Raw genomic sequence first — 16,333 nt, 5'->3', positions numbered from 1 at the left:
GAGTACCAATTCATCATCTTCTATCTATAATTCCAGTAATCTCTGTGTGTGTGTGTGTGTGTCTGTGTGTGTGTGTGTCTGTGTGTGTGTGTGTGTGTTTGTCTGTGACCGCTGTTTCTCGACAACTACCGGTCCGATATACTTGAAACTTGCCAGGTATATTGCTGGGGACCCGAGGATGTGCCTTTTCAAGGTTTGAAATTAATCGGACAAGTAGTTACCGAGCTATGGCGATTTAGCCGTTCGCCGTTCGCTTTGGCGTTGCGAATGGGCCAAACCATTTCATGTAAATAGAGGGGGGGGGGGGGGGGGGTTCTGTGGTCGTTGCGAATGAACCAAACCATTTCATGTAAATAGAGGGGGGGGGGGGATTGTCACCGTACTCGCAAGCCGTTCGCCGTTCGCTTTGGCGTTGCGAATGGACCAAACCATTTCATGTAAATAGAGGGGGGGGGGGGGGGGATATAATTTTAGATATATATATAGTACGGGCATATATATAGTACGGGCATGCCCTAGTCTATCTATAATTCCAGTAATCTCTGTATGTCTGTGTGTATGTCTGTGTGTATGTCTGTGTGTTTGTCGTTTGTCTGTGACCGCTGTTTCTCGACAACCACGGGTCCGATATACTTGAAACTTGCCAGGTATATTGCTGGGGACCCGAGGATGTGCCTTTTCAAGGTTTCATATTAATCGGACAAGTAGTTACCGAGCTATGTCGATTTCTTTACCAAACTCCGCAAGCCGTTCGCTTTGGACCAAACCATTTCATGTAAATAGAGGGGGGGGGGGATTGTCACCGTACTCGCAAGCCGTTCGGTTTGGCTTTGCGAATGGACCAAACCATTTCATGTAAATAGAGGGGGGGGTTGTCACCGTACTCGCAAGCCGTTCACTTTGGCTTTGCGAATGGACCAAACCATTTGCGAATGGACCAAACCATTTCATGTAAATAGAGGGGGGGGGATATAATTTTAGATATATATATAGTACGGGCACGCCCTAGTTATAGTTGATGTTAACAAAAGTAGGATAAAAGTTATTATTCATGTTCATATTTATACATTTGGGCTCGTACGAACATTTGGGCTCGTACGAACATGAAATGTGAAACGAAACGTCACACCCATTACACGACTGTATCTGTCCCTAGCACATGAGCAAATGTATTGCAGTGAAGAATCTACCATAAAAAAAAAAAGAAGTCAGATTGTGTGTTGTACAGATGTCTGTCCCCCTTCATAAGGGTAGGCTTTAAAGGCCAATCTTTTAACAAGAATGTGTGTTCACTACGGTCTATTTTTGAGGATAAAACAAACTCGAAAAACATTTTCAATAAAAGAGTAATTATGTCTCTTCTATTGGAATTGTAGACGGCGGCTTGCAAAGCAGGCCTCAAGGGCGGTGTACAGAAGCGTTAAAAAAAAAAAACACTAAATACAAGGCCCAGAGAGGTGGAATTTGCTGCACATGATGTGCACTGCTCGCAGAGTAAAACGAGTATTCATTTACATCTGTATGATGTCTAATAAATAAAGAAGATATAAGCACACGTGACACTAGGCCGAGGCTGCAGATTTTGGCACTCTCACGAGGCTGCACTGTCAAATAAACTGTTCCAACCTGTCATTTTACTGGCTTTTTACTAGTTTTATCATAAATCGCTAATGTGACTTAGTCCCCCAGGTTGTGGGTATTGTATATACAGTAAGTTTCGAAGTACCTGGTGTTGTTTCGAAGTTTCAAATGTATACCATTGTAAGCCTGGTGTTGGCTTAACAGTTAGGGTGCCGGCTTGGGATACCAGGATCCTGGGTTCGAATCCTGGTTGATCGTTGAATTAACGCCAGGGGGTTGACTCAGCCTGTCATCCTTCCGAGGTCGGCTAATTGAGGACCAGTTCACTGGTAATTCCCTGCTTGTCGTAAAAGGCGAAAACCAACAGGGTTGGTGGCAGGAAGGGCATCTGGTCCATAAAACATTGCCTCAAAAAAGGAGACCATGGTGCCCGAAAAAGGCAACCCCCACTTTGTGGGGAAGAAATGGCCTCCAAAGGTGGTTCAGATGTACAGTAATACCCTGGCCTATGTCATTAATTGGTTCCATAAGCTTTGACGTAAACTAGGCGTAATGTCTTAAAAATGCCTTAAAATGAAGACAAACACCGTAATTCGTAAAACTAGAGTAAATAACTGGAGGAGGCTGCGGCTTCATCCTGAATCCTTGCTGCTCCCCGTCGGGAGTCCCTCTGTTGTTTTCTATCGGTCGGGTCTTCTCCTCGAACAGGGTGACCGGCACGGACGTGTCGACCGTGAGGTGGCTTGTGTGCCGAGTGGCTCCGCGGCCCGCTTCACCACGGCGTGCTTTACCCAACGTGTCCGAGCAGTTTCACCGGTGGTCGTGTCGTGTCGTCTGTGACGAACGAGCGAGCTCAGGGTTCCGTGAACCCGGCCGCCCCGGGGATCGACGCTCGCCTCCGAGTCGTAGGCGTGCCCCGTCTTTCCTCGAGCGGCCGAAGTTCCTTGCTTCTTTATTTTTGGACGATGCGATATACACAGAAACGACGACGTACAGGCAGGCATTTGCAAATCCATGCACACGTCGATCAGTTCTTTACAAGGATATGCATCAACAACAACTTGCTACTCCCTGCACCACAGATGTCAATTTCCAAACAATTTACCTACTCCCTCTACCTAACTTTAAACTACCCTCCCCGGGTATTCGTGAAGGGGTCCATCCTCCCCCATCCACTCCTTCGCACCATGCACTCCACACCACTCAATCCACACTACTCACTCCACACACCATTTATTCCCACACACCAAGTATTTTCTCCATTTAACCACTTGCACCCCATGCAAGTCAATCACTCGACACCATTAGACATGTCCTCAATACACCACTCATACACTTTCTCCGGTCATCCCAGACCATTGCCTCATTTCACCAAGTTCAACGATAACCAGATTCTCACACACACAACCATTCTCGACCAATGCCTCATTTCACCAAGTTCATCCACAAACAATTTCACTCAATTCCTCATTTGCGCCTAAAGCTCATCCTCATACTCACACACATGATACACCAAGATACACCAAGAGCGGCTTCAGCTTGAAGTCGCCGGTGCAATTACCCCCAAGCATTAGCGTTAGCCGCTCCTTCGCGACGTTGTAGCCTGGCATGGTCTTCTCCTCCTTCGAGATAAAGGAGATGATGATGTCGGAGTGACGTAAAGTCGCACATAATGACGTTCGCTGAACTGAAATTTACTCTAGAAGAGTGGCGTAAAGTCGGATTTGACGTAGGTCGAAATGGCGTAAAACGGGGTATCACTGTATACAATTGTCATGTGGGTGATAATAGGCTAATCAGTAACCAATTACCTCAGCTCTATTTCCTGCCGTCCCTTCTTTCTATGCTCTCTCTTTGTACACGAGCCTATCTACTCTTCATTCAATTCTGCTGAATTTTTTGTATTTGTCTTCCAACATGTATATTCTGCACTAAATCCTGGATCCCTTTCTTTAGCCAGCGGCATCTCCATACACGTCCACCGGTGGGCTCATGGATGGTTTGGCAGTGCTGAGCGAGCACTTTGCCGACCTTTCCCTCTCTCTGGAGCCACGAAAACCTGCAAAACGACCACCACCCAACTACCTCTGTCATCTCTGCTTCACAAAAGGCCATTACATACGTGATTGTCCACAGGTAGGGTCTATTTCTTGCCACATTTGAATATACCCTTCACTCTGCCTTCTCTGTGTATGTCTGTTGCATTTATGGGACTCGGTATTGTATGGCAGTACTGATGGTTGTTGTTTGTGTGCTCCTTCTGTGTACTATTATATATTTTTCTCTTGCTTCGGAAGTATTACTATGTATAATTTTGTGTGCTCCTTCCGTGTCCATCACGCATTATTGTAAAGGGATCCTGCTGTCCTGCTGTTGGAACTGTTAAATTAAAGCTCTAGATCCTGCTTCTTCCGCTTCTCTCCCGGTAAGAGGGGCTTTTACAAACCAGCTTTTCTTTATGATTAAACAGACATTAATTTTTGTTTCAAGTGGATTGATTATTGCGTTGCAGTGGCGACCCATCCAGAATTGTGCCCTCTAGCCAATGGAAACTGCCTCGGCAGCCCTGGCCATCTAACAGTATGGCTTTTCTTCTTCCTCTTCTTCTTCTTCTTCTTCTTCCTCTAAATCGATTTTTAGCTTTCCAACCAAGTAAATATTCCATTAGCTTTCAACCCAAGTAAATTGCTTACTATTTTTACAACAGTACAATTTTTGCTATTCAACAAAAGCAGGAACCGAATAAAGCATGAGAGACGTAAACACACACACACACACACACACACACACACACACACACACACACACACACACACACACACACACACACACACACACACACACACGTGCGGATGGATGCTTCTCCTTTTAGCAATAGATGTAGATGGGTAGTTCTGCAAAAAGTTTTTTTGCTCATGTCTTGCTTTGAAAATGGCTGCTGCCCTCTCTTGCTATCCTTTGTCATATGTCTCATTTTTATATGGATTGTTGTGAATATTGCAGATGGATATAGTCCAGTCATGTTTGCAAACTATTGTGTAATTTGTGGATAAGTTGTCAGGCATGTAAAATGGCATTTGTGTTGTGATAGGCAATGATACAAGGCAGTTTTTGGTCTTTTGTAGTGTGTAATCTTTAGATATCCCTGTTAATTGCCTAAAATAGAAAACATCAAGTGAAGTTCTGACAAACATTTCTGGCAAGAGACAGAGAAGGGCAAGAATTCGAGAATTAAATATAAAATTGATAAATTAGTAAAATTTGACTTGGGCTAAACATATTCCAAAATATGATGTGGTACCAAATGTTGGGTGCAGGCACGTCCCAAAGGTGAGGGCCTCACCCCATACCAGGGTAAGAAGAGATGCTTCGGTGAATACAAGTGTCCCAAGTGCAAGCGCAAGTGGATGAGTGGAAATTCATGGGCAAACATGGGACAAGAATGCATCAAATGCCACATCAACGTTTATCCGCACAAACAGGTGGGAAAGAACCTCCACAAAGGTAAACACACTTGCTTAATGGTAGAAGGGTGAGTTTCCATTTGGTTCATCAAGTGCTTAAACATCCAAATACGAGTCATTCATGTTATGGGGCCGCGCATGCCGTCATATTACATGAACACCTTTCCCAGCAGATTTAGATACCTGCCTGCTCATACGCACTCTTTCCCCTCTCTCGCACCCTGTAACGTGGTCCAACCACTATATTGTACCACTATGTGCATTAAATAATATATGTATGTATGGCCCCTTACGCAATGTCTGTGGAATGTAACACGAGTCACTGGTTTTCAAGTCTCTTCAATTCTTGAAAATATGTGATATCCTTTCTGTGATGGAGAAATGACAGATGTATATTTTCGACTTGTTTGTTTGTTTGACTCCTGAACCATGAACAGAATGATTCCAAAAGTGGTGGCTGTACTTGGGATGTCCCCAGAGAGTTTTAGGTTGGGGAAGGATGCAAATTCATTCATTCATGTACCACGCTCTATACAGTGCGTTGGCTCTACCAAAGATGTTTTCTTGGCTAGGTTTACAATTCTGTACAGATGGTCACTTTGACACAGGAAGTCAGGGCAGGAAGTTGTAACTTGGCCAGGTTTCTGGTGATAGCTCTCCTACTCTTTGTGCACAACACCGTGGGATGTTTAACATCCACCAACTAATGCTGGCAAAAGGGACGCCCAGTTTAACGTCCATCTGGGAGACGGGGCACACACATTGATGAATCACCCAACCTATGAAACACCTGGATGATCTGGATCGAGATTCTTATGCTGGAATTTTTATGTGTTTCTTCACCATTGAGAGATAAGGCCAAAAAACTATACATATATATCACGATATCTCAAAAAGTTATGGACAGATTCGGACAAAACTTGGTGGATGAATCGGGTAGGTGACAAGAACAAGGCGATTCGATTTTGGTTCAGGTCCGGATCCAGATCTGGCCTATTCGTGTTGTATACTACAAACTGTTTAGCCTGGTGAAGGTATGCACTTGACCAAGTGTCATTCTTGTTTGTTTGTGTGTTTGGCTTATATGCAATCCGAAACTGCTGTACAGATGAGTTGAAAACTGGTACTTGAGGTGTTGTGTTCACACTCGAGGTGTGCTGGAGAAGGTTTTGAGGGTAAGAAAAATTAATATCCATGGGGTTCGGGGTGGGAGGATGACCCCAATTATTTATATGTAAATACGTATCGTATAGTATCGCAGGTATCGAAGCCTGTATTTCAAGTCACACTGAAATACGCCATAGACATCATCGAAATGGGAGAATGAACTCCTCTCTAAGGATGGGTTACTTGGTAATGTAATAAATGCAGGATGTTTCATTCGTTGGTAGCGTTAAGCTTAATCCTGTCCTTAGATTGATTCATATACCAAACCCACTCGAAAATGTTTAGATTTCTCCTTCATTCACCTAAATAAGCTGATAATCTAATTAAAGAACGAAGTTCTTTAAACTTATTTCAAGTAAAAATAGTATCTCTAATGTTACAATCTATCATATAAACACAATGTCAGATTGTGTGTTTGTACAGATGTCTGTCCCCCTTCATAAGTGTTGGTTTTAAAGGCCAATCTTTTAACACGAATGTGTGTTCACTACGGTCTATTTTTGAGGATAAAACAAACTCAAAAAACATTTTCAATAAAAGAGTAATTATGTCTCTTCTTTTGGAAATGTAGACGGTGGCTTGCAAACCAGGCCTCAAGGGCGGTGTACAGAAGCATTTTTTAAAAATAACAATAAATACAAGGTGCAGGGAGGTAAAATTCGCTGCACGTGATGTGCAACGCACACAGAGTAAAAGTCGTGTTCATTTACATCTGTAGGATGTCTAATAAATAAAGAATATATAAGCACACCTGACACTAGGCCGAGGCTTCAGACTTTGGCACACTCACGAGGCTGCACCATCGAATAAACTATTCCAACCCGTCAATGACCACAACCTTTTATGATTATAACAATAATGACCACATCTGCTCCTGATCTATGTTATGATAACAATTGGAATAATAAATAGATGAAGAAGAGCATAATTTGAAATCTTATTATCGACACCGATTTTCCCAAAGTTGTTGTTTTCTTTATTGTCAGTAGATTTTTTTAATCTACTAGGATTCATAAACATCTATTTTTATATATATATATTTCCATTTTCAGTGATAACAAGCACAACGTATTTAGCCATTAAGTGAATCCATCCATCCATCTTGTCCTGTAACCATAAGGCCGTAGGTCCAAAAATGAAATCAATTGTTTGATAAGGCAATGTAACAAGATGAGAACAGTCCCCCATTTGTCTTCGAGAAGGCAGGAACTTGTAATTAGTTCAGGTTGTTGGCAATAACTCACCTAATCTTCGTGGAATACACCATGGGATGTTCATCATCCAACAATGACGTTGGTAGATGGGATCATCCTACTTCATGACCATGTGATGGACGGAGCACACATCCCAGGCCTCATCCTGCATGCAAAACACCAGGAAGATAATTTATAGCTGGGTATTGATTGAAACCCAAGCTAGAAAGTAACAAAATTTGCGTTCATTAAAAGGGTTTACGGAAGGGGGGGGTTTAACCCCCTCCAAAATAGGTACAGTGTATTTGCTCTCTTCTCCGAAGCTACACACAATTTCAATGAAGCTTGAACACAACCTTCATCACCCATGATGTACGAAAGTTTGTTCACCGCAGTAAAAATATCAGGGTATGAGCGGTCTGTGGGGGTTTGAGTGACTGTTGCTCCTGATCCAGGTGAGCTTCAGGACCCATGGTCCTGTTTTTGCTTGGCTCATGGGGGCGATCCCCAAAAAGTTGGACATAGAAAAATTTCAACTCCGGTAGTAATTCTTGGGGAAAATGCCAGTGGCATATAAAAGTGCAGATTACTGCTTTTATGGAAGGCAGTAATCTGCTTCCAAGGCGACGTAAACCATTCTGGATTTGTTCTCTTTGCTGTCGTTGTTTGTCCACTTTTCTTGTGTTATTTGTTTCCTGTGCTCATTGCCCTGTCTTTTGCATGCCTGTTTGGTTATTTTGCCCTTGTGCATCTGCCTCGACTGCTTAGGCCTACCATTTTCTCAATGACTCCAACATCTGTGCATTGTTCTTTCCTCTTATTTTCTCTGACCATCACGGTTCCAACCCTCCTTTTTGCATCTCTATAAAAAAAAAACAACAGAAAAATAAAAAAGCTCCCTTATTCAATGTTTTAATGGTCTGTTTCCCTTTGTTACCTCCATCACCAAAGGTGGACAAAGTTTATGTATACATCCCTGTCTGTTTGTCTGTGAGCAGGATTTTGCAGAAAGTTTTGGCAAGTTTTGTCATGATCCAGCCACAACCTTTTGAAATATTGTGCTATATATATTACTAGCAGAAGTACCCGGCATTGCCGGGTGGGGGAGGGGAGGGGGGAGGGGAGGGGAGGGGAGGGGAATGGGGGGAGGGGAGAAGAGGGGGGGGAGGGGAGAAGAGGGGGAGGGGGAGAGGGGAGAAGAGGGGGAGGGGAGAAGAGGGGGAGGGGGAGAGGGGAGAAGAGGGGGGGATGGGGAGGGTGAGGGATGGGAATGGGGGGGGGGAGGAGGGAGGGGGAGGGGGAGAGGGGAGGGGTAGGGGTGAGGGATGGGAATGGGGGAGGGGAGGGGGAGGGGGGAGGGGAGGGGGAGGGGGAGGGGGGAGGGTGAGGGATGGGAGGGGGTAGGAGGGGGAGGGGAGGGGGAGGGGGGAGGGGGGAGGTTACATTACACCGATTTACATTGAAAACTGCTGAAATATGTACACAACTTCAACTTAGCACAGTTTAGTAAATACTCGAGATAAATCCATGCGGTAAAAGATTGCTGAGAGTTGCTAAGACCTACGACTTAGAAATTCCACCTGGACACACTTCAGGGGGCACTTTCAAAGGGGAGATGTGCTTATTCTTTCTAAAAAATATTTTAGGTGTGGTATAGACACGATATTTGCATGCATCGGTTTCAAAAATCGAGCAAATATGGAAAAATTACTCACGTGAAACCAGGATCCGTCTCGGTGGTAGCCATGAGTGTGTAGATGTCACATGATCGGTCATGAAGAGTGGTTAAGTCCAAAATATGACATACCATGGCATAAAAACGATTTGCCCGCAAAGCATTGCACCGCAACGGCGGTCACAGAGTGCCATGCACAGCGTGACGTAAGTAGTGCGCGCAGCGCCCCTGGTGGAATTACCGGTCCCTATCAAAGACATTTAATTCATATCGCACAAAATCGACAAAAATCGACACAAAACACGATCGCTTTTCGCTCTGGATTACGTGCAAACTTGTGACGGAAATCACCATCGCCCAGCATCGAATGCCAACCAAGATGGCGCCCGGTAACTGCATCTCCACCTATGTGGAGTGAATGGCAATGGTCACATCACATGATTGCTCTGAGCGAATCAGTCTAGCGGCGGGGATGGAACATCACGTGATCGCTCTGAGCGAATCAGCGAGCTGTTCTGACACCGGCTGAGATAAGCGGGTACTTCGCTGAAATGCGCTGAGGTAAATATGAATAAAAAATATGGATCGTCAAATATTTTGAGTTCGGCCATGTTCGTCCCAGGCTCAATGGCCATGTCTATGCCAAATATCAAGCACGTGAGCCTCTCCATTTCGGAGTCTATCGGTAACATTACACACACACACACACACACACACACACACACACACACACACACACACACACACACACATGCACACACACACACACAAACTGTGTTATATATATATAGATTATGTCGGTGGGGTAGTGATATGTAGAGTCAGGTAGATTTATGTAGGTAACATGCTCCGACTGTATGAAGAAGAAGAACCACCACCATGTAATAAGTAGAGGACCTGTTTAGCCCGGATGTCGGATGAAGTTGTATATTTGTCCCCGTCACGAGGGGGCGGGGCATGTTATTTAGCTCAGGGATTAGGTTAAGTACTTCCCTTTTCGTCGTTCCCTATGTGATTGATCCTTTGTCCCTTATGGCACCGCAATAGACACTCGTGAGAATGGCAATTAAACAGCACATTAAATAATAATACCGAGGACGTCATGACATGACGAATAAAGGAACTCTCAAACCGGCATTTTGGCCCTTGCTCCATTTTCTCCTCTGGCTCCATTGTCGCTCTTGCCCTCCTGTCTCTCTTCTCCCTTTTGGCTTTCTTGTTCTGGACCTCGGGAACGATTGTGCTTGGACCGACCATGTCGAAGACGCCACCGGGAGATGTGCAGAGGCAACAGGAATAGCCGCGGCCCGGGAACTGCGGTTCTCCATGCAGACGACGCGTGGAGGGGCACGGCTTGCTGCTGCAGCGTGACGAGGCCGGGGTGAGCGATGCCCGGTGAGGCCTAGCGGAGCGCGAATGAGCAGACTGTGGCTTTCTTCCCACCAGGAACTCTGCCGGGTCCGGACTGCGCACACGGTGCCTTGACGATTCCTGAAGAGGTTCAAGCCGCTCGCAGATAAGTGCAATAAATAATCACACTATTCCTTCCCAACGTTCTTTTATCCCTTTGTCTGTGTTTAAGTCTGGTGTGGAGGATCCCGTTTAGGAATTTAGTTTTACCGTTGCGTTTTCTTGTTATCGGCATTTCTTTTATTAAACCCTTTTGTTATTTTTGTGCATTTTAAATCCGCCTCGGTTTCAGTTATTTTTCGCAGGTTCAGGAACTGCCAGCGGACCACAGGTAAGCTCTTCAGTTTTCCCTTCTCTTTCTTCCTCCGTATAGATATAGTAAAATCCACATTTGAACTGATCGTCGCCTCGGAGTTAAAGCTTGTTTGGCCATTCGTGATCCCTGGGGTGTTCACCTGGGGAATCACACGACAATATGTTGTATAACAATGACAGCCCACACGCAGGTTCTCCAGCTCAAACCGGTCTCCAGCTCAAACGTTTAATGGCGTATCCTTCTCCATTCCTCACCACAGCTCGTACATGTCACTACCGGTTACGCCTCATCCTTTCCGGGTCATCATGCATCCTGCATCCATTAATATTCATGTAACTCCCAATACCACATATTTCTTTTTTCGTGAAGATAACAAATAATAATGAAAAAAACCCAAAGAACATAGTAACCATGTAAATAATGGTAAATATAATGAATACTGAAGTAAGCATGTAATTGATGGTAAATATAATGAATACTGAAGTAACCATGTAAATAATGGTAAAAAAAAATAAAAAAAATAAAAATAAAAGTGAAACAAACAAATGAAACAAAAAAAAAATGAAAAAAAACAAATAATAATGAAAAAAACCCAAAGAACATAGTAACCATGTAAATAATGGTAAATATAATGAATACTGAAGTAAGCATGTAATTGATGGTTAAAAAAAAAAAACAAAAAAAAAAACCATGTAAATGGTTTACCATGTAAATGTAATGTAAACTGTAACTGTAAACTGTAACTGTAACTGTAATAAACTGTAACTGTAAACTGTAATGTAAATGTAATGTAAATGTAAACCATGTAAATGTACTGAAGTAACCATGTAAATAATGGTAAATATAATGAATACTGAAGTTAGCATGTAATTGATGGTAAATATAATGAATACTGAAGTAAGCATGTAATTGATAGTAAATATAATGAATACTGAAGTAAGCATGTAATTGATGGTAAATATAATGAATATTGAAGTAAGCATGTAATTGATGGTAAATATAATGAATACTGAAGTAAGCATGTAATTGATGGTACATATAATGAATACTGAAGTAAGCATTTAATTGATGGTAAATATAATGAATACTGAAGTAAGCATGTAATTGATGGTAAATATAATGAATACTGAAGTAAGCATGTAATTGATGGTAAATATAATGAATACTGAATTAAGCATGTAATTGATGGTAAATATAATGAACACTGAAGTAAGCATGTAATTGATGGTAAATATAATGAATACTGAAGTAAGCATGTAATTGATGGTAAATATAATGAATACTGAAGTAAGCATGCAATTGATGGTAAATATAATGAATACTGAAGTAAGCATGTAATTGATAGTAAATATTGTTGCGGTTCTCTACGCCGGCCTTCTTCCCCTTATCAAGGGGGGATTAATCCCCTTGTCTTTGCTGGGCCTGGCGGAACCGAGACTTATTACGTCCCTCCCGGACACACGCGGTGTCGGGTTTCGGGACTATTTTTCACTCGTACCTAAGTACCCGCGCTGCCCTGGGAGCGAGGAAACAAGCCTTGCACGAACTATGTGTGGTTTGAGTACGCCGAGCGGATTGCGTACACGTGGTCCGCACAGTCTTAGATGTTGGAACCCAATTGGAGCGATTTCCATCGTGCCACGCTTAGTCAATTGAGGAAACCACAGGAATGATCGAATCAGAAAGAAAGAACAAGGGTTTAATTATTCCCACACGTATATACAGTTCAAGGACGAAGAGACACAGAGCAATCCTTAAGCAGTCTTAACTTATCCCTGGGACAACGGGCCTGTCTCACACTCACACGGGGACTGCAGATGGGCATGTGTTCCCCAACGTGTCCAGGGATGGTCCTCGTCCAGCTCTCCACGGGCCCCGGCACGTACCGTGAAGATGGTGGCAGGCAAAGGCAGGGACTCGTAGCGCGTCTCTCGAACAAGCAGCTAATGGGGCGGAACGGTAGAGGGCGGACTTTAGCGCGGCTGGTGGTTACCCAGCCTTGTTCACTCGCGCGTCTCAAATGCGCTATTCGTTCATAAGCACATCTGGCTGCGCCCGCGTATATGTAGCGACCAACTCTTCTTCTTCAATACACTTGGTGTTGGTTAGCGCGCGCGTTCTCGTGCAATGGTCAAGTTCATCAGGCAGCAGTCCTTTACAACGCGAGTCCTTTTATCTCTCTCTCTCGCAGCAAGTCAAGACCTCTTTCGCTTATCCAGCGTTCCTCTGCCAGTCCTGTCGAGGGCTTTTGCACAGCGGTTCTTATAGCTACGCCCCCCGAACCACGCCCTCTGATGCCACGCCGCCGCCACCACCCTCGAGCTCTGATTGGCGGCTCGTGCTTACCATCATCGCTTCTGCCGCTCTGCCTCGAGTCCGCCCCGATCCTCCTCTGCCTGCCTCGTGTTAACTCGCCCAATCTGAACCAACGTTAACAAACTGGATTGAGGCTACGGACGTAGGATGATCGGTGGCAGTAGGGCCTATTTTCCTGGCTCCTACTCAACGCAGACTTAACACTGGAAGGGAACTAAGCTCACAAATACTAAGACATAACTATACTATTGCGAGGCTACATGTTGCTTGTGTGACTAACTATGGGGGACAGACTTTAACCTTTATTAAACTCACTTGACAGACTCAAAACCGCAACACTGCCCCCCTCCCTCGTCAGACTCGTCCCCGAGTCGAACCTACAAAAACTGGAACGACCGGTTTTGAGAAAGAGTTGGGACTAACTTTTAATTACATGTGACACTTAGATGTGGTTCCCCCTAACATTTACTCTAACCCGTGTATGCGACAGTTTTAAAACACTAAATATGTCCCACCTACTGCATTGAGTAGCTAACTGACAGAATCACGCCCACAATTAACCAAATTGCGGAATTATTTTCAAACTAAACATGAAGCCGGTGGGCAGCATTTTATATACAATCACAAAACCTATCCTTATTTACATTTCTATGACCCAGGACCTGTCCTTTTTGAAAAGAAGATTGGAGGGGAGAGAAAGCACAGCAATGCACAAAAACACATTTCAAATCACAGTTCACAATCCACATTTGCTGCTGTCTGGCATCTTCCGTCTTCCTGCATCTTCTGTGTGCAATAAAACTTACAGTTCTTCTTTCCTAGCACACCAATAATAAAAATGTACAAAACATGTGTTCGTTTTATTTGCCAGCAGGGCCAACCCTATGTGGTCCAACTACGTGATATTGATGCCACTCAAAACAAGTGGTCCGAAGATGCAAGGTGAGTCTGCAGCAAAGTGCTGCACCGCAAAGTATAAGGCCACAAAACCTGTGGTCCATAATGTGTAATGTGATGATGTGCAGCAAAGTGTCTGTGGCAGCAAGTGCTGCACATGTGCAGCAAAGTTATAACCAATGATACGGCAGCAAAGTGCCACATAGTTCAGCTGCACAGATGTAGCAAAGTGCAGCAGGGGTGCTGCCAGTTGTAGCGAAGTGCAGCAGGGGTGCTGCACAGTTCGATGTTGCTACACACTCCTCCTCCAAAGTGGGTCCAGGGGTGGGGGGAGAGACAAAGCACGGTCAGCAAAGCAGAAAGGGTGCAAAGGTACACATCAACACAAGGTAATGCAACGCGAGGGGTGCGGAGGAGCGAACAGAGCAGACTCGTCCCTAACCGTCCATACCCCCCAAACGTCGGCTTACACTACAGTACCCTAGCCCTTCCTTATATTTACAAATTCGTCACTACGTTCTGTCTCCCATATCCCCCTCTAATTCCAAATTCGTCTTCCAATCCCTCCCAGGAAGGAAGAGATGGAACCAACACAATGTCACTCTACGTCGTGATGCGTCTTACTCACTCAAACAGTTTCAAAGCCCTGGTGTGGAGTTCCGTTTCCCTTGGTGAATGGATGTGGATGGCGCGAAGGGATTTCTCAATTCCTAACTAAACTAATGACATGAACTCAGTTAAACTACCTGGGGTCATGCCCTGCCAATCGGCCATCTTTAAACTATGTGGTTCTAAAAACCTGATTCCCATTGACCACTCTGCGGTGCCCCTGAATTTGGGTGTCACTCCCCAATTTTTCTTACTGTGCCCTTGCACAATTTCGGGGCTGGGTCGTGTGGCTCCACTCACAGTCCAACTACCTGCGCACCTCCGCCACTGAAGTCGCCACCCGAGCTTACCTGCTCCTGCGACTACCTAAACTGGGGAAGGCCCCTCCTGGCTCTTTACCCCTTTGATGCCCTCTCTGGCGTTGGGCTACCCGGGTCCTTCTCCTGGATCCTCGGGCCCCACTGAACAACTACTCTGACTGGCTCCCAGAGCCTACCTGCGGCCTCACCTGTCCGACAAACTACCAGTGGCGGAGTGCTCCAATAATCATATGCACCAACAAAGCACACACGCCCAGCCATTTCATAGACTCATGCACCCAACCAAGCACTTCTTGCTACTTCCCGCACCACAGGTGTCAATATCCAAACAATTTACCTAAGCCCTCTACCTGGCTTTAAACTACCCACCCCGGGTGTCTGTGAATGGGTCCATCTCCCCCCATTCACTCCTTCGCACAATGCATTCCACACCTTTTATCTCACACACCATTTATATCGCATACCACTTCTCTCGCACACCAAATTCGCACACCTTTTGTGCTCTTACACATTTTCCCATACACTCCAACACAACTCCATTTGTCTCAATACACAATTCCTCACACACACAGCATCATCTAGCGGACTACTTCCCCTAAAACTCGTGCTTCCCCGTCTTCCCTTACACTAAGCACACCCTCGTCGTTATCAACCATCTAATCTCTCTACGTCCCCTCTATGGTACATATGTCACGACTTAAATCTTGTCCCTACTATCTGCTGATTCCCTAACAATTAACCTAGCCCGCCCTCAGCAAGCTTCAGTGCCCCATGGAGGTAACCATCGCTGGTCCCTCCATTGCATTTCACTGCCATCCCCCTAAACTAATGCTCATGAGCCCCAAATGTGAGGAATGGTAAAACTACCATTCCCCCATGCCGGGTACTATTCGCCAACACTATTGCTAATCGTCCGCTACACTGGAGCCTCTCTGTGCGGAAATACATTTTCACAGCTCGGCTTCGCAAAGCCGAGCGATGCATGCGGGTGGTTGGTCGCCTGTAGGTTGGGTCCGTCTGGCATTTTCGATTCAGGGGAGGAGGCTTGGTTGGGCCAAGGTTCAGGGCGCCATCTCCGCGCGGAGCCTTGCGGGTCCCACGCATGATGGCCCCAACCGCCCACGGTTGGAGCACAGCACCCGCCAGGGGGCGCGGCTCCAAACTCTCCTACCTCCCCCTGAACCTTGCCGTTTGCCTCTTTCGCCACGGCACGGCACCGACCATACAGGGCGGGGCCCGGCGCGAACTTGCATGCCAGTCCTTGCAAGACCGCCGCGGCACCGATCCCCGCCGATCCCCGCTGCACACAAAGCACACAGCTCACCGAGGGCTCGCGTCGGCTATATGTCGCGCTAAACGCTACCCCGGTCTGCGTCGATGCTCGA

At 45.3% G+C, this 16,333-nt stretch overlaps 1 protein-coding gene across 2 annotated transcripts in view; it reads left to right on the top strand.

The window, feature by feature from the left end:
* ZCCHC24 (zinc finger CCHC-type containing 24) overlaps positions 1–16,333 on the top strand; it is a 109,802-nt gene that overhangs the window by 44,302 nt on the left and 49,167 nt on the right. For both annotated transcript variants that reach the window (XR_013624418.1, XM_078783814.1), the window contains exons 2-3: positions 3,538–3,717; positions 4,899–5,063. Coding sequence is in view for 1 of the 2 variants with exons in the window: in XM_078783814.1 (XP_078639940.1) it covers positions 3,538–3,717; positions 4,899–5,063 (345 nt within the window). In the remaining variant the exon portion in view is untranslated. The remainder of the gene's footprint in view (positions 1–3,537; positions 3,718–4,898; positions 5,064–16,333) is intronic.

This window comes from Myxine glutinosa, chromosome 8 (assembly GCF_964187855.1).
Source record: "Myxine glutinosa chromosome 8, kmMyxGlut1.1, whole genome shotgun sequence".
Classification (NCBI taxonomy): domain Eukaryota; kingdom Metazoa; phylum Chordata; class Myxini; order Myxiniformes; family Myxinidae; genus Myxine; species Myxine glutinosa.
This window is presented reverse-complemented; position numbering and strand designations above follow the sequence as displayed.